At 43.8% G+C, this 18,187-nt stretch overlaps 1 protein-coding gene across 1 annotated transcript in view; it reads left to right on the top strand.

Annotated features, from left to right (window-relative positions):
• Positions 1 to 18,187, top strand: part of atrx (ATRX chromatin remodeler) — a 225,058-nt gene that overhangs the window by 157,216 nt on the left and 49,655 nt on the right. Inside the window, 6 exon segments of the mRNA XM_055644141.1 lie at positions 1,206 to 1,265; positions 5,559 to 5,689; positions 6,890 to 6,978; positions 9,428 to 9,591; positions 9,911 to 10,073; positions 13,423 to 13,523. Coding sequence (XP_055500116.1) covers positions 1,206 to 1,265; positions 5,559 to 5,689; positions 6,890 to 6,978; positions 9,428 to 9,591; positions 9,911 to 10,073; positions 13,423 to 13,523 — 708 coding nt within the window.

The raw sequence follows: 18,187 nt of genomic DNA, 5'->3' as shown, positions 1-18,187 counted from the left end.
GCCTGCCCACCAGCTAGCCACAGTGTCCTTCGGCACAGGAGCAACCGGTGGAGGTGTTGGTTGGCGGGTAGCCTACTGGGCGGAAGGATGGCTGCTCCGTCCCGGGCTTTCTCGCTCTCCCATTATGTGATCTCCCTGAGCCAGGAAGTCCTTGTCCCTCAGACCTGAACTGCACAGCACTTTGTGGGACAGGCAAAGATGGAGGCTCCCCAGTCCTCATTGCCTCCTTGAAACTCAAAATGGGGGTAATCGGGAAATACGGTGTGTATATATTTAAAGGGGAAATTGAGTCAAATTAAATGGTGGCACAAATGAATCTTGCATTTCAAAATAATGCTGCAATATTCAAGAAATTAAGAATGAAAATGAAGATGTTTAGAATTACATAAAAGTACTTGACTAAAATTGCTATACATTGTCAATATGAATGAAGTGAGGTACACTGTTTTGATGTTAAATTTGTGGCTCCTACAGTGTGCTGTTGACTCAGTTATCAAAATTCTGCCAAGTTAGTAGATGCCTATCAATAATTATTTTGTTATAGTTTGTGTATAAACTCAATTGATTAGCCAACAGCTTATTCTTGTGCAATCAGTGCACACTTTGAATCTGAGGCCACAATTACCTAATCAGCAATTGTGCAACATTTCACAAAGCTCTTTGAGGACTACTGAGCAAGATCTACTTAATAATCTTTCAGAACTATAATGGGCCATTCATCATGTGGCTTTTACTTAAATGATGTTTCATAACTATAAAGTTTAATTTCATTTTCATTCAAGTTTGCTATGATATCATTGTGCAATTTAATAGCATCCAGAGGCTTAACTGTAGTGAATTTGAACCAGATGTCTGTTTTTTGCTGTGATTCAAGGTCATTTTGCCCAACAGGCTTAAGGGTAGGTGTAATTTAGTGAAAGCCGACAGCTTTTGGAGTTTATATATTTAAAATAGTATTTCCAACTATATTTTTGATTTGTTAAATTTAATAGTCATCTTCATAAATATTATTTGTACTGAACTGGCCACAAAATGTACAGGAACTTCAGGCACACCTCCTCGGGCTATCTACATGTATTTTTTTTAATGTTTGTATTCTTCAAGGCTAAACATAGTATCATATAGCATGATAACATAGTATATACAGTACTCTCCATAATGATTGGGACCAAAGACCCGTCATTTATTTATTTGCCTCTGTGCAGGTGCTCCTCAACTTACGATTGGGTTATGTTCCGCCAAACCCATCGTAAATCGAAAATATCGTAAGTCGAAAATGCATTTAATACAGTACGCTAAACTACCAAACATTCTTTCTTCTGATAAGGCTCAAGAGTAAGGCACTGGGGCATACCGAGGTTTTCTGGTGAACATCGCAGGGCCTGAAGCCCTCGGTCCGGTTCGAGGGCCGCTCAATGCTTGGTTTCATTGCCTGTGATTTTAACTTCTGCTTGCTATTGACTTTTTGTTTTCTACTGCTGTGGGATCTGGGCTGCTGTTGGGCTCGGGCTGCTTGACCTTCACCTTCCATTGAACTTGGGCTTGGGCCTCTCTGAGGTCCTTTGCATTGGCAGGCACCAGCTCAGGTGCTCTAGGATCCGGCTCTGCTCTTTGCTCTTCCTTGTCGTTTGCCAGCCCGGGTGGAAAGTTGTTGGGTTTTGTTGTCAGGTCTGGCTGCTAGGATTGCCACTATCATCCGGGGATACAGAGAGGGTGCGCCGAGGATGCGAGGCCAAGGAGCCGAGGCTGACTCTGAGGCCGATGGCTGCTGGGCGGCCCTACCCCTCAACTCCCTTCCTTCTTCCCCCCCCCCCCCCCTCCCCCCCCTTCCCCCCCCCACCCCCATCCCCCCTCTCCCCACTACCCCCCCCCCCCCCCCTTCCCCCCCCCTTCTCTCTCCCCCCCCCCTTCTCTCTCCCCTTCTCTCCCCCCTCCCCTTCCTCCCCTCCTCCCTTCTCTCCTTCCCCTCTCCCTCCCTCCCTCCCGCGTTCTCCCCCCTCCCCCCCTTCTCTCTCCCCCCCCCTCCCTTCTCTCCCCCCCCCCTTCCTTCTCTCCCCCCTCCCTCCCTCTCTCCCCCCCTCCCTTCTCTCCCTCCTCCCTCTCCCTCTCTCTCTCCCCCTCCTCCCTTCTCTCCCCCCCCTCCCCCCTCTCTCTCTCCCCCTCCTCCCCTCTCTCCCCCCTCCCTTCTCTCTCCCCCCTCCCCTTCTCTCCCCCCCTCCCTTCTCTCCCCCCCTCCCTTCTCTCTCCCCCCTCCCTTCTCTCCCCCCCTCTCCCTTCTCCCCTTCTCTCCCCCCTCCCTTCTCTCCCCCCTCCCTTCTCTCTCTCCCCTCTCCCCCCTCCCTTCTCTCTCCCCCCTCCTTCTTCTCCCCCCCCCTCTCCCTCTCCCCCCCTCCCTCTCCCCCCCTCCCTTCTCTCCCCCCCTCCCTTCTCTCCTCCCCCTTCCTCCCTCTCTCCCTCCCCCCTCCCTCCCTCTCTCTCCCCCTTCCCCTCTCCGCCCCACCTTCCCCCCCCCCCTCCCTCTCTCCCTACCCCCCCCCCCCCTCCCCCCCCCTCCCTTCCCCTCTCCCCCTCCCCTCTCCCTCCCCCCCCCCCTCTCCCCCCCCTCCCCCCCTCCTCCCTATCCCTTCTCTCTCCCCCTCCCTTCCTCCCCCCCCTTTCTCTCCCTCCCCCCTCTCTGCCCTCACCTCCCCTCTACCCCCTCTCTCCCCCTCTCTAGACCGCGCCTGTGTCAGTCCGATCTCCTCTCCCCCTCCTCTTATGGGGTTCCCCCCTAGCAAATTAATAATATTAAAATACCCCCAAGGGGGGTAGTTCCCCCACCTGTGTGTGTGACGCCGCATTCCCCCCTTCGCTTCACTATCCTCCTCCCCTCCACCCCCCTCCCCCCCACTCTCTAACTCTCCCTCTCTAGACGCGCCTGTGTCAGTGGATAGGGTGGTTATGGGTAAAAGGAGCAATTAATAATATTAAAATAATATCAAGGGGGGTAGTTAGTGTATGTGACCCGGCATGCCGCTTCGCTCTATCCCCCTCCTCATGCCCCCCTCCCCCTCCTCCCTATTACTCCCTCTCCTCCCACTCTCTCTCTCTCCCCCCCCCTTCCTCTCCCCCCCCCCCCCCCTGCTCTCCCCCACCATCCCCTACCCTCCCCCACCCTCCCTCCCCTAAACCACTCTCTACCCCCTCCACCCCTCCCCCCCCCCCCCCCCCTCTCTAGACGCGCCTGCGAGTTGGGGGCTTTGTGTCAGTGGATAGGGTGGTTATGGGGTAAAAGGAGCAAATTAATAATATTCATATAATATCAAGGGGGTAGTTAGAGTGTGTGGGGGTGGTTAGCTAGCTTTGGGGGTACAGACCCAACGGGTCTGCACTTGGTCTAGTATCTATTAAAACTGTGTGGGTGTCATTTTGCCTTTGAAACGTATCCTCGAAAATCAGATGCCGAAACGGGGAAATTTTTACATATTTCTGTAGAGATTTTCCTTGAGATTTTAGAAATCCACTTCTCTATACATTTGGTACATTGTTTTCCTGACTTTTTTATTAAAATTGTTGACCAATCTGACCGCTGCCCAGCTGCTGATGTAACAATAACAGTGACATTTTTACATCTTCTGGTAGAAATCTTCCTTATGATTTCAAAAATCCAATCCACTATAAATTTGGTCCATTATTGCCCAGCTGCTGACCCCCCCAATGCCTTTCCCTCGTGCCGTGCCCCCCCCCCCCCCCCCCCCCCCCCCCCCCCCCGTTTTGGATTAGTGCAGCTGCTGTCAACACGCATGCACAGTTTTCCACAAGGTACGTTAGGGTACTCCCCCTCCCCCCCCCACCCCCTCTCTCTCTCCCCCCCCCCCCCTCTCTTCTCAGGATTGTAAAGTGAGTTGGCATTTTATGATAAAAAAATTAAATTGCATAAAAGGAATATATTAAAAGACCAGGTGTGGACCCTTTGGGTCCGCCTTCCCCAATGCAATATTCCACCACTCATCCATACGCAAGTCGATGTTCAGTAAAAATGGTGAACCCGGCCCGGCAACCCTTCCCCAACTGCGCATGCGTGACTGACAGAGCCGCACTGTGCAGGCGCGACTGCCGCGTCACCAGCGCCATTTTTAATTGTGACGCAGCTGGCGGGGCCCGGCAAGTGGGAGCGCACTGCGCTATTGCAACGGCCTCGCTGATTCACAGTATAAAGTAATTTAAAGTTTTTAAAAGGAAATACTTTGTCAAATTGAACAAAACTTGTTAGTGCACACCTCAGGTGAATGGTGAATAAGGCGTCCCTAAAATTGTGGCGGTATTGTGCAGTGTTTTGGCTGTATTTTGAGAGCATGCATTAAAAAAATGACGCTTTTTTGTCGTTTTTTAAAGTTTATTAAGTCACCACCAGGGGCACCATACGATTGGCAGCCCTGCCAACAGTCTGTTTGTTTTTCCGTCTTATTGTTATTTTTGTGGTGTGTTAAAAGTTTGTGTAAATGTTCTCCAGTTTGTTTCGTGTAGAGGGAGGGGTCAGGGGAATTTTTTTTTGTTCAGTTCCTTACCTTGCTGGAAATGCGATTCATTTTCGGATTGCATTCTCCGGTCGCTCTGCGGCCTACCACCGATGGAGCTGGAGGCCTCCTCAGACTGACCTTGGGCCCCATCGTGGGGTGTGGACTTACATCGGAGTTGATCCCTTGTCTAACCACGTCGTGCGGTCTTTACATCGAGAGCTCGCAGTTTCGGGAGAGCCCGTGGATGTCAGGAGCTCCAATGTCGTGGAACGTTCGACTGTCTGGCGCTGGGGAGCTGACGTCCCCCCGATGCAGGAGGAGATCGCCTCAACGAGGAGGGCCCGCCGTCGGCTATGGGAGTAAGATTATCCCGTCCAAGGATGGCTCGAGGCCCCCGACCGCAGGAGAGCCAAGGAAAGAAATTGAACTTTTTTTCGCCTTCCATCACAGAGGAATATGGAGGAGTCTCTGTTTTGGATTATTGTGTTAAAATGTGTTTTGTGCACTCCGTTGCTATTTATTTGTATGCCTGATGGCAAATAAGTCATTTGTATGGCAAATTAAATTCCTCGTATGTTGCAAAACATACATGGTTAACAAAGTATTATTGTGATTGTGATTGGAAATACTTTATCAAATCGAACAAAACTTGCTACTGCACATTGCAGGCGAACAGAGATAGATAGATAGGCAGACAGACAGACAAAAATAAAGTGCTGGAGAAACTCAGCGGGTGTGGCAGCATCTATGGAGCGTAGGAAATAGGCAAGGTTTCGAGCCGAAACCCTTCTTTAGACGAAGTCCTTTCTCCAGCACTTTTGTCTACCTTCGATTTTCCAGCATCTGCAGTTCCTGCCTAAACTCTTAAATAGATAGATAGGTAGATGGATGGATGGATGGATAGATGGATTTGATTACATAGTAGTGGCTTAAATCTCATTATCAATTGATGGAATAAGGTGTGCAAAGAAAAATTATGTCTTTGGCTGCTGTTGATACAATAGAATTTACATAGTGATAAATATGTAAATCTTTTAAGATTACTAACTTTGCTTTCAGGTGTAGGAACTAGTGCTGAAGGTGGAAGGGGTAGAACTGGAACCAGACTCTTTCAAGATTTTCAAATGTTGAGTAGGATATGGACCCATCCTTGGTGTTTGCAGTTGGATTACATCAGTAAAGAAAACAAGGTACAGTAAATACAGTGAATTCCATTTGTGTCATTTTTTTTCAGTTGTGACATTTTTCACTGAAGTTCAAAACATATGGCAGTTCTACGTTAATAAGTTGGTCGTTGAAAATTTTAAATACCCAAGTATAGTAGTCTGTTGTGACAAAAGATCGAAAATATCGGGAATTATCGCGTTTGCTCACTGCGTTTCATCAAAACTAAGGCGTTATTGATGTTTTGATGAAATGCAGTGAGCAAACGAGATAATTCACAGTATTTTCGATCTTTGTATCTGCACGGCCAACAACTTCCGCTGTTATTTTCCCTTCAGCGCTCTCTTGTCTTTACCTTCGTTTTTCTTTATCTTCTGGACTCTAAAGTAAGATAGCTGTGCCTCGCGGTCATCCCGACTGGCACAGTTATTTACAGCTCAAAAACTAACTGTTTTCGAGGTTTTTAACAGGTTTGAAAGTACGTGTTTCTAGCATCAATAATATGTACTGGAAGTGACGTTTGTACCCCAGTTAAATTTTGCGGTCACGTGGGTGAGGATCTATGATCCAGTAACCTTTCGTGAAATCACCCTATAGGGTGGGGGGCAGGGGGCGGGAAGAAGAAAGGAAGAGGAGGAGCCAGAGGGTTGAGGGAGAGCTGAGAAGGGGGGTGGGGGGGGAGAGAAGGGGGCTATCTGAAATTGGAAAAGTCAATGTTCATGCTGCTGGGGTATGAACATTGACTTCTCCCATGTCAGATGGCCCTCACTGTCTTCACCCCCACCCCCCTCTCAGCTCTCCCCCAGCCCTCTGGTTCCTCCTTTTCCTTTCTTCTTCCTGCCCCCTCCCCACCTACAGTGCGAAGAAGGGTTTCGGCCCGAAACGTTGCCTATTTCCTTCGCTCCATAGATGCTGCCTCACCCGCTGAGTTTCTCCAGCACTTTTGTCTACCTTCGATTTTCCAGCATCTGCAGTTCATTCTTAAACTTCTTGCATCTGGATGTTACTGACAAGTCCAGCTTTTATTGCCCATTCCAAATTCCCTGCAAAGGTGGCGAAAAACTACTATATTGATCCCCTGCATTAATTTTGATACAGTTACATCCACTGTGTAGTTGGGTAGGGTGATCTAGGATACAGAACAGCAACAATGAGGGAGTTTGTAAAGGAAAAGTTGTGCGATGGAGTAAACTTTAACAATAGCCAATTTCTTTCTATTTGTACAGGGATACTTTGATGAGGACAGTATGGATGAATTCATTGCATCAGACTCTGATGAGACTTCAATGAGTCTTTCCTCAGAAGAAGAGAAAAGGTGTTTTTGTTTATCTCTATTTAGTAAACTCATTTTGCACTTTTGTAATATTTCAGTTCAATGTGATTCTACAATTTTGCCAGGTTTAATAGTTAAATTAAACGTTGTTATTTTATTCATAATGCAAAATGGTAAAATATTGAATACTTCTGGACTGGATGTACTGCGGAGTAAAACTACTTGGATAGTGGAGAACAATATTCATACAAGTGCAGAAAAGGCCTAAATGAACTGGCAGTTGTTTATGTTTTGCTTAGGTTTCCTACCGCCCAGCTCCATAGTGGGAACCAATTGAATACATAATTGGTTAAAGATAAGAAACAAATGGTGGTAGTGGGTTGTTTTTCAATGGGAGGCCTGTAACAAGTAGCGTACCAAAGGAATCTGTGCTGGGTCCATTATTGTTCGTTATCTACATTAACAAATTGGATATGAATCCAATGGCACAATAAATAGGCATATAGTGGACAGTGATTATAACAGGATTCTGATCAAGTGGGCCAAGAAATGGCAGATTAGTTTAATTTAGATAAATGTGAGGTGTCACATTTTGAGAAGATAAATGAGGGCTCTGCTTACACTGTAAATGGAATCCTGTATGTGCAGGTACATACTTCCATGAAGGTAGTGACACACGTGGATAGGATGATAAAGAAAGCATTGGCACACTTGCCTTTTTTGAGCGCAGGAGTTGGGACATCAGGCTTCAGCAGTACAAGATGTTGGGAATGCCCTGCTATCATATATCATATCATATCTATCTATATAATTTAAAAACTGTGTGTGTGTGTGTATGTATGTCATTTTTTTGGCCTTTGATTCGTTACTCCGCCAAAACCAGACGCTAACATGCCGAGATTTTTACCATTTCGCTAGCGATTTCACTTTTACATTCGCTCATCCACTCCTCATTAATTTTTTCTGTACACATTTTTAATTAAATAAATCCCCCCCCCTTCCCCCCCCCCCCCCCCTGCTCCCCCCCCCCACCGTCACTCACTTCTTAGCCTCCTGCTGGCCAGCGACCATAACGGCTGCTGCCGCCTGGCTCTCCTCCAAAAACACCAACATTTTTCCCATTTCGCTAGCTACCAACATTTTTCCCCATTTCGCCAACGATTTTTACTCCCTCCCCCCCTCCTCTCTCTCTCCCCCTCCTCTCTCTCCCCTTCCATTCTCTCTCCACCTCCCCTTTCTCCTCTCCACTTCCCTCCCCTTCTCCCTCTCCCCTCCACCTCCACTTCCCTCTCCCCAACGCAACCGCGCCTTGAGAGGGACGGGACCCAATGGGTCCCCCTTGGTCTAGTGAACATTAAATTCTCCAATTTTAAGTAACTAACCTACATTCCCCTGCTTCTGCTGCCCTCCCCTCCTTTTTTTCCCCTCCCTTCCCTGTGCCCCATCTGGATGCCCTCTCACTTCTTCCTTTACCCCTTCCTCCGTCCCCTTCGAACTATTTTCCTCCCTCTGGCTTCAAATTTCATGCTTCTATCCTTTTATCACACTTTTTGTCTTTTCATTTCAGGCATTTGGCCAATCACCTGCCAGTCAACCCTCCTCTACCTATATCCACTGAGCACTTGCCAGGCTTCGCCCCAACTCCACCTCTCGTGCAGCTTTCTCCGCCCCTCCCCTCACAACAATTAGTCCGAAAAAGTGATCCAACCCGAAACGTTGCCTATCCATGTTCTTGAGAGATGCTGCCTGTCTCACTGATTTACACTTGCACTTTGTGCCTTCATCTGAGTAAGGGAGTCTAAAACTAGAGGGTAATAAAAAGGAACTGTTGAAGCTGGTTTATACCAAAGATAGACACAAAATACTTGTAAAATAGACAAGTAATGTTTCAGGTTGGGACCTTTCTATCCTGACCTGAAATGTCACTTGTCCATTTTCACCAGAGATGCTGCCTGACCCACTGAGTTACTCCAGCATTTCGTGTCTAACTAAAAGTAGAGGGCTTGGGTTGAAGGTGAGCGAGGAAAGATTTAGAAGGAATCTGAGGGGCAACATTTTCACACAGATGGCGGTGCATTCATGGGACGAACTACCCGAGGAGGTAATAGTGCTGGGTATAAATAGAACATTAAGAAAATGCCTGGGTAGATCAGAAGGGTTGGTCAGCTTGGACACATTAGACTGAAGGGCGACAAAAATGCTGGAGAAACTCAGCGGGTGAGGCAGCATCTATGTAGTGAAGGAAATAGGCAACGTTTCGGGTCGAGACCCTTCTTCCAACTGAAGGGCTGTTCCTGCTCTGTACAGCTCTGATTGTATGACGCAAAGTTTGTGTAAATATTAGGCAATAATTAATCATTTTGGACATTTTTAGCATTACATGTGTTAATACAGTGATATTTAGGATTTTATATTGTTGTAAACAGTGTGATTGGGAATGTGTTGCAGAAACTGTGTGCTCCACTCATTACTTTTACTGTATAAAATTTAGTAAGAAAAAAAAGCGTGGAAAGAAAAATGGAAGCAGCTCTAAGGAAAGTGGCAGTGATAATGAAGTAGAAGTGATAAAAGTCTGGAATTCAAGATCACGTGGTGGAGGGGAAGGAAGTACAGAAGATAAAATTGCAGAACCTACTGTTGCAAAAATCGAAGAGGGTGAGAATTTAGTTTATTATTTGAATGGCGTTAGAGTGAAACTTCTAAATATTTGCATAACTCACAAATCAATGTATAGAACACTACTGTTTAGATAAATATAATTGATTTAATGTGACATGTCTTTACAATTGCTATGAGGCCAACAATGGCGGTTATTATTTATACATATTTGAAACAAACAGAAGCTAGAACATCGTCGGTTGTAAAATAATAATCCTACTTCATAGTCAATGGTATTGTGTATTGCATAATTCAATTTTTGTCCTATATGTAGTCCACCATACTATGAATATATTTCACGTGATGTCAATTTTAGTCATTGCAGTGAAGCCTCCCGCTGGTACTAATCCAGGAAGTCCTGCTGCTGACTGGTACAAAGAATTCATTACTGATGCTGATGCAGAAATACTTACCCATTCAGGGAAAATGGCCATCTTGTTTGAAATTCTACACATGTCAGAAGCAATTGGAGAAAAAGTGTAAGTACCACTTCATTATAAACCGCAACATATTACTGGGTTAGAGAGTATCCTCTGTGAAGATAGTATGACTTAATCTTTCTTTTAATTCCGCTACATTTCCCCATTTCAATTTGTCATCTTAGTGCAGCGTCCAAATGTCGAGGCCAAAATAATCTGTCATGTGTCCATGACATTGAAAGATAGTCCTCTCTGGTCAGCAATGGGAGAACTGTAAAATGTTGAAATGTGTTTACCAGTTCCCTTTTCTAGCTTTCTAGCTCCCTTACAGTCAGTCTGAAGAAGAGTCCAGACCAGAAAAGTCACCGGTCCATGTCCTTCAGAGATGCTGCCTAACCCGCTGAGTTGCTCCATTTATTTTTTGTAAACTAGCATCTGCAGTTCCTTATAGCGCAATATTGTCTACCGCATGCGGGGATTAAAAAGCACAGTATTGTTTGTAATAATTTGTTGCCTTCAAGGAAGGGGGAAGATTCTGCACCTAAAGCTGCATCTACAAGAGTTATATGGTCATTTTTAACCATCCTTAACAGCAGGTTGACGTAATAAATTAATCTAAAATATTCAATCAAAGCACCAACATTTGCTGCAGTGACTTAGATTTGATCCCCATCTAGTGGGGTTTCTGTGGTAAGTGAACACATTCTTTCAGTGACTGGTGGGTTCCCCTTGGATTCTCTGGTTTCCTCCAACATCCTAAAAACAAGCAGGTAAGTGCTACTGGGCTATTATAAAATCTCCCCAGCATATGTGGATAGTAAGTGAATCAGTGGGGAGGCAGTGGAAGAATAGATTACAAATATGTCGAGGAAGGGGGTGGAATGGATAGTCAGGTAGCCTTCATAGAATCAATGAGGTGCCTGGCCTCTTGTAATGTCGAGAAATAATGAACCCTTATTTTGCAGCAGCCACATTTTTTGAGAATCCAGATATGCCATTTTGTTTGCCTCAGTTTGATATTTTATAAGTAAAAATGAATTAATTTAAATAATAACAAAATGAGCATCAGATTACACACAGCGGGGGGAAACAAATCTTTGGACAAAGGTCTGTCATCATACTTTGGAGAGGTTAGAAATAATTGTTTTATGTTGACAGAATGGGACAGAGGGAAGAAAAGAGAACATTATAGATGGAGACTAAGAAACAGAATGACATTAAAAGTGGTACCAACTGAAACATAGAAACATAGTAGGCCCTTCGAGCCTGCACCGCCATTCAATATAATCATGGCTGCTCATCCAACTCAGTATCCTGTACCTGCCTTCTCTCCATACACCCTGATACCTTTAGCCACAAAGGCCACATCTAACCCCCTCTTAAATATAGCCAATGAACTGGCCTCAACTACCTTCTGTGGCAGAGAATTCCAGAGATTCACCACTCTCTGTGTGAAAAATGTTTTTCTCATCTCGGTCCTAAAAGATTTCCCCCTTATCCTTAAACTGTGACCCCTTGTTCTGGACTTCCCCACAATCGGGAACAATCTTCCTGCATCTAGCCTGTCCAACCCCTTCCTGCATCTAGCCTGTCCAACCCCTTAAGAATTTTGTAAGTTTCTATAAGATCCCCCCTCAATCTTCTAAATTCTAGCGAGTACGCCGAGTCTATCCAGTCTTTCTTCATATGAAAGTCCTGACATCCCAGGGATCAGTCTGGTTAACCTTCTCTGTACTCCCTCTATGGCAAGAATGTATTTCCTCAGATTAGGAGACCAAAACTGTACACAATACTCCAGGTGTGGTCTCACCAAGACCCTGTACAACTGCAGTAGAGCCTCCCTGCTCCTATACTCAAATCCTTTTGCTATGAATGCTAACGTACCATTTGCTTTCTTCACTGCCTGCTGCATGCCTACTTTCAATGACTGGTGTACCATGATACCCAGGTCTCGTTGCATCTCCCCTTTTCCTAATCGGCCACCATTCAGATAATAGTCTACTTTCCTGTTTTTGCCACCAAAGTGGATAACCTCACATTTATCCACATTAAACTGCATCTGCCATGCATTTGCCCACTCACCCAACCTATCCAAGTCACCTTGCAGTCTCCTAGCATCCTCCTCACAGCTAACACTGCCCCTCAGCTTCGTGTCATCCGCAAACTTGGAGATGTTGCATTTAATTCCCTCGTCCAAAACATTTAATATATATTGTAAATAGCTGGGGTCTCAACACTGAGCATTGTGGTACCACACTAGTCACTGCCTGCCATTCTGAAAAAGACCCGTTTACTCCTACTCTTTGCAAGAGGATGATTAAGTCTTGCATAATCTATGGAGAAAATGTAAATAGAAAATGGAAAAATAGAAAGAATGGGTGAGGGAAAGGAAATAGTGCTGGAACTGCGAATACAAAACGCCTTTATTTGCGGCAAATCTGAAATACCAGAGAATGCTGCAAAATCCTTAATTGGTCATCAAATTCTGAGAGAACCAGCTCATATTTCAGTTTGATGGCCTTTCAAACTAAGGTTTATTTTCTTTGCAATTTCCAAGATATCCAGCAGCTTTATTTCTCACAAGTACTCAACATGGTTATCTCTACATTTTTATAATTGCTGAATCCAGTTAATCATGCAGAAGCAGTTTTTATGAGCAATACATAATTACTGCCTTACAGTCATTGAGTGGCAAATGGTATTTCCCTGATACTTTTATTCAAAGCAGATATTATTAACCGTCACATATCAACTATTTCATTGTTTTACTCCAAATTTTGATTATTTTGTGGTGATTGTACACTCCATCCAATGAGCCGACCAAGTTGTTGTTGCTTTATGTATATTGTGGAGCTGAAATCTACAACAATTTGATTGAAAAGCTTGCAGTTGCCAGTATCGTGAACAAAGTAAAGAATTATTTGTTCAGGCATTTGTGTTTGAATGTTCAGCTTTACTCCCTGTGGATTTATTGAGTTCTTGTATGGAGGTTTAGTTATTTGTAAGATGTAAGACTGCAGCTGTTCTGCATGTTGCTCTTCCTTGTAATTTGAGGTTTTAAATTGGTCGGTAACCTCCATTTTTAAATTGACTTTAAAGCAAGCAAAGCTAATTAGTTAAATATGACAAAAGTATTACTAATATCAATTTAACATGTTCTTCTCCCCAGTTTTCACAAGCAGTATTGGGGATTATTTAGTTGGGTAGTTTCTTTACAGTAAATTGTACAGTAATATGAACTTTGATTTTTAATATTACTCAAAAATAATACTAGTTATTCGGTAACTTCCTCCCACCCCTTGACCAATTTATTATTCTTGAAATCAAATATATTGACCATTGCAAAAGCGAGTGGAAAAAATGTTTGGTGTAATTGAGTAAAGTCGACAATATTTTTATTTTATTTCAGACTTGTCTTCAGCCAATCACTGATATCATTGGATTTGATAGAAGACTTTCTGGAGATGGCAAATAGAGAAAAGTCAGATGACAAGACTAATGTTTATAAAGGTAATCTTATCCCATCCATCTAATCCTCCAAGTTAACTTGTGGGCTGATCTCTGAATTACAGAAAGTATCTCCTGGTTTTGTAATCTATTTTAATTTAATTTCAGATTAATGAAAGTAGTAGTGCTTGCATGAAACTAATTTTGAAGAGCACTTTCTGGTACTCTAGGATTCATTGCTCATAGGAGCCTCCTCATATTGGTGCTCTAATATTCTCTTTAGCATGCATGTTCATTTGTTTATCACCTGCCTGCCTTGTACGATATGGACTTAAAAGTACGGTATTACCATGGCAACATCTAAAACAGCTGATTGTGTACTGGTGCAACTCAATTGGTAATATCTTTTGAGGGTTCACTATTCCTTTTAATGCACACTCTGCCTTCACCACCCATCCTTGATGATATTCACCATGTCTCCCACTGCTTGTAAATATGGGCCTGGAGATTTGTATCCATACTAAAATTGCCATTCTCGGAGATCATTTTGGGTAAATGACTGAAATCATCCCCACATGTTAATCATGTATCTTTGATTACAAACCTGACTATTTGATATTTTGAACAATTTTCTACAACAATCTAATTACCATACCACTTTAATTGAGATTTTTTGTTAACCTTGTTGGGAATCTCATACATGTGGACAATTGCACAAACAGACTGGAGCACTAGATACTCAAAGAGGAGTTGCAAGATACATCAAGGTGGAGTTGTTTCTGCATTTCATTAAAATTGGGCAATGTAGAAGTTTTCTTTTGCCTTCCTGGGGTTTTTGAAGAAAATTAACAGTTGAAAACTGAAATTTGAGCCTTTTGTTCTTATCCTTTTAGTATGATACTTTGTAAAATTAGCGTCATCCAGTAGTTTAAAAAATCTACAGGGTGGCACCACCTAAATTATGCAAGATTAACAGAATTTTACTGTATCTGACAAAAATCCCTGTGGTAATCGAACTTATAAAAATAGATCCAAGGGAGAAGGGCTTTGACTCTGTGGTAGAACGGAAAATATAAAGCTTTTTTTAGTGACACAAAGGTAATTTGCTGTTGCGTTTCACAGACCCCACAAGGTTTAGTATTAGGCATAAATGTGTTGGACATGAGTAAAACGTTTGTAGATACAGCTAAACTTGGCTTTGTGTTTATAGAGGAAGAAAGTTGAATATTACAGGAAGGTATCGATCAACAGTAGAAGAGTAATAAGTGGAACTCCATCAAAAGGTTATACGTAATGCTTTTGGAGTAGTGTGGCAAACAAAGAAGGAAATAGGGTGCTGAAAAGTGTAGAGGGACTTTGGGCAGAATTTTTCCATGCCCGTGAAGTTGTCAGACTAATTAGATAAGCTGGTTAAAATAAAAGTATATAAGGTACTTTATTGGTTGTTGATGTGAAGGTTATAGTAAAGCTATATGAAGCCGAAGTCAGGTTATACCTAGACAATTGTATGCAGTTCTCATCATGTAATAGGAAAGGTGTGCTCACACTATAGAAGTTATGAACATGATTTATTTGGATATTGCTACACCTGAAAGATTTTAGTTGAAGAATAATTGTCTACACTTTTCAAAGCGAGGTGGGACTGGTGGGTAAAGAGAAAGATGGGAACGGTGAATGCAGAGGTACATTTTCTATGAGATGTATAAAATAGAGTGGTTTAAATGGGACAGATCTATCTTCCTTACCAAAGTTGTCAATAACTAAGGGTCTTAGATGTAACTTGAAAATTATTTTTACCTAAAAAGGACTGGGGAAGCCTACAAAATGCTTTTGCAATGACAGTTAAGGCAAAAAAGCATTTGTCGCAATTTTTCAGAACTTAACTACTTGGTTTAGCTTTTATTGCTGAATTCTATAGGACGAGGTCAGCACTGTGGTGCAGCAGCAGAGTTGCTGCCTTACAGCGCCAGGGGCCTGGGTTCAATCTTGACTATGAGTGTTGTCTGTACGGAGTTTGCAAGTTCCCCACGTGGGTTTTCTCCGGGTGCTTCAGTTTCCTCATGCATTCCAAAGACATGCAGGTTTGTGAGTTAATTGGCTTCTGTAAATTGCCCCTAGAGTGTAGGACAGAACTAGTGTACGGGGTGAATATTGGTCGGCGCAGACTTGGTGGGCCATAGGGCCTGTTTCCACGCTCTATCTTTTAAATTAAAACTAAACTAAAGACTACAGATAGAGTTGAGAAGTAAGATTGGAGTGAATAATTTTAGTTGCTCATCTGGTATTTGGCCTCTTAAAATACACGGTATTCAGTGAAGGAACAAGCATGACTTGCTACTTGATACAAGACCTTGTTGAAACCACACCTGGAGTATTATGCAAGTTGTGGTCTCTTTACCCAAGTATATACTTGCCATAAAGGAAGTGCAGCAAAGGTTCACCAGACTGATTCCTAGGATGGCAGGGCTACAGTACAAAAAGAGATTAAGTTGACGAGGTTTGTATTCCCGAGAGTTTAGAAGAATGAGAGGGGATTTAATTGAATCTTACAAATTTTTGACAGGGCTAGACAGACTGGGTGTGAGAAGGATGTTTCCCCCTGGCTGGGATATCTGGAATGAGGGGTCAAATCTCAGGTTACAGAGCAAAAGATTTAGGACTAAAATGAGAAATTCTATTACTCATGGTTATTTGCTCCTATAGGACTGTAGATACAATGTGCTAAATATCTTTAGATAGGGAGGGAAATTTCCAGTTGCAAAATGCAAGATAGGGCGTGGGAAGAGAGCATGAATTCTGTAATGGGAAAGATGAGCAGCCATGTTCACCTGGAGTGCCATGGCAGATTCAAAGCCAAAGGCCCTAATTCTACATTATGAATGTGATGGGCTGAGTGGCCTCTTGCTGTAAATGTATGCCTTTTCATCCTTAAAGAGATTTGAAGTATTCACATTGGGGTTAAAGTTTATTTATTCAATGTATAGGTTAGTTAACCCATGCCTATAGCCATCAGCTGAATTTTGCTATACATCTGGTATTTGGTTGTATTGCATCATAACATAATTAATCTACAGCTGGTCTGCATTTTAGTTCCATTGTGATTGGACATTAGAAGCTTGATTCCTGGAAGTATTACTTTGGGGATGTAATTTGTCTGGAATATATTATTCCTCAATAATGAATACCATGCACATATGGGTGAAATAATGTTAATATTATAATTTAGGAGGTTAAATGTATTTTTTCTTCTAAATTACATTTTTATGGAAAGATAAAGAGTATATTTAGCTGAACTTAAAATTGGACTGTATTTTATGATTTCAAATTATCAATTGAAGAATTGAACATTTAAAGCTGAAGACAATCATAAGAATAGAGTGTTATTTCACTGTTTGATACCAATATTATTAAAGAACAACGCTTTACTGGTATTTTGATCTAATTTACTGAAAATATTTTTAAGAAAGAACTAGATGCTGGAAAAATCGAAGGTAGACAAAGATGCTGGAGAAACTCAGCAGGTGAGGCAGCCTCTATGGAGCGAAGGAATAGGAGATGTTTCGGGTTGAGACCCTTCTTCAGACTGATGTGGGTGGGGGCGGGAAAACGAAAGGAAGAGGCAGAGACGGTAGGCTGTTGGAGAGCTGGGAGGGGGAGGGGAGGGAGGGAGAAAGCAAGGCCGACCTGAAATTGGAGAAGTCGGTGTTCATACCGCTGGGGTGTAAACTACCCAAGCAAAATATGAGGTGCTGCTCCTCCAATTTGCAGTGGGACTCACTCTGGCCATGGAGGAGGCCCAGGACAGAAAGGTCAGATTCGGAATGGGAGGGGGGGGTTGAAGTGCTGAGCCACCGGGAGATCAGGTTGGTTAATGCGAACTGAGCGGAGGTGTTGGGCGAAGCGATCGCCAATCCTGCACTTGGTCTCACCGATGTAGAGGTGACACCTGGAACAGCGGATGCAATAGATGAGGTTGGAGGAGGTGCAGGTGAATCTCTGCCTCTCCTGGAAAGACTGTTTGGGTCCTTGGATGGAGTCGAGGGGGGAGGTAAAGCGACAAGTGTAGCATTTCCTGCGGTTGCAACGGAAAGTAACGGGGAGTGGGTGGTTTGGGTGGGATGGGACGAATTGACCAGGGAGTTACAGAGAGAGTGGTCTTTGCAGAAAGCCGAAAGGGGAGGAGATGGGAAGATGTGGCCAGTGGTGGGACCCCTTTGCAGGTGGCGAAAATGTCAGAGGATTATATGGTTTATTTGACGTCTCTTAGGGTGGAAGGTGAGGACAGGGGGGACTCTGTCCTTGTTACGAGTGGGGGGATGAGGAGTGAGAGCGGAGCTACGGGATATAGAGGAGACACTGATGAGAGCCTCATCTATAGTCGAAGAGGGGAAGCCCCCCCCCCCCCCAGCTTCCCTAAAGAATGAGGACATCTCCGATGCCCTGGTTTGGAACACCTCATCCTGGGTGCAGTTGCAGCGTAGACGGAGGAATTGGGAGTAGGGGATGGAGTCCTTACAGGAAGCAGGGTGGGAAGAAGTGTAGTCCAGATAGCCATGGGAGTCAGTGGGTTTGTAGTAGATGTTGGTCAGTAGTCTAGTAGATGTTGGTCAGTAGTCTGTTACCTGCGATGGAGATAGTGAAGTCTAGAAACGGTAGGGAGATGTCGGAAATGGTCCAGGTGAATTTGAGTGCCGGATGGAAGTTAGTGATGAAATAGATGAAGTCAG

This window comes from Leucoraja erinacea, chromosome 12, assembly GCF_028641065.1.
Source record: "Leucoraja erinacea ecotype New England chromosome 12, Leri_hhj_1, whole genome shotgun sequence".
NCBI classification, from domain to species: domain Eukaryota; kingdom Metazoa; phylum Chordata; class Chondrichthyes; order Rajiformes; family Rajidae; genus Leucoraja; species Leucoraja erinaceus.
The sequence above is the reverse complement of the archived record's forward strand: the minus strand, read 5'-3'. Positions and strand labels throughout refer to the sequence as shown.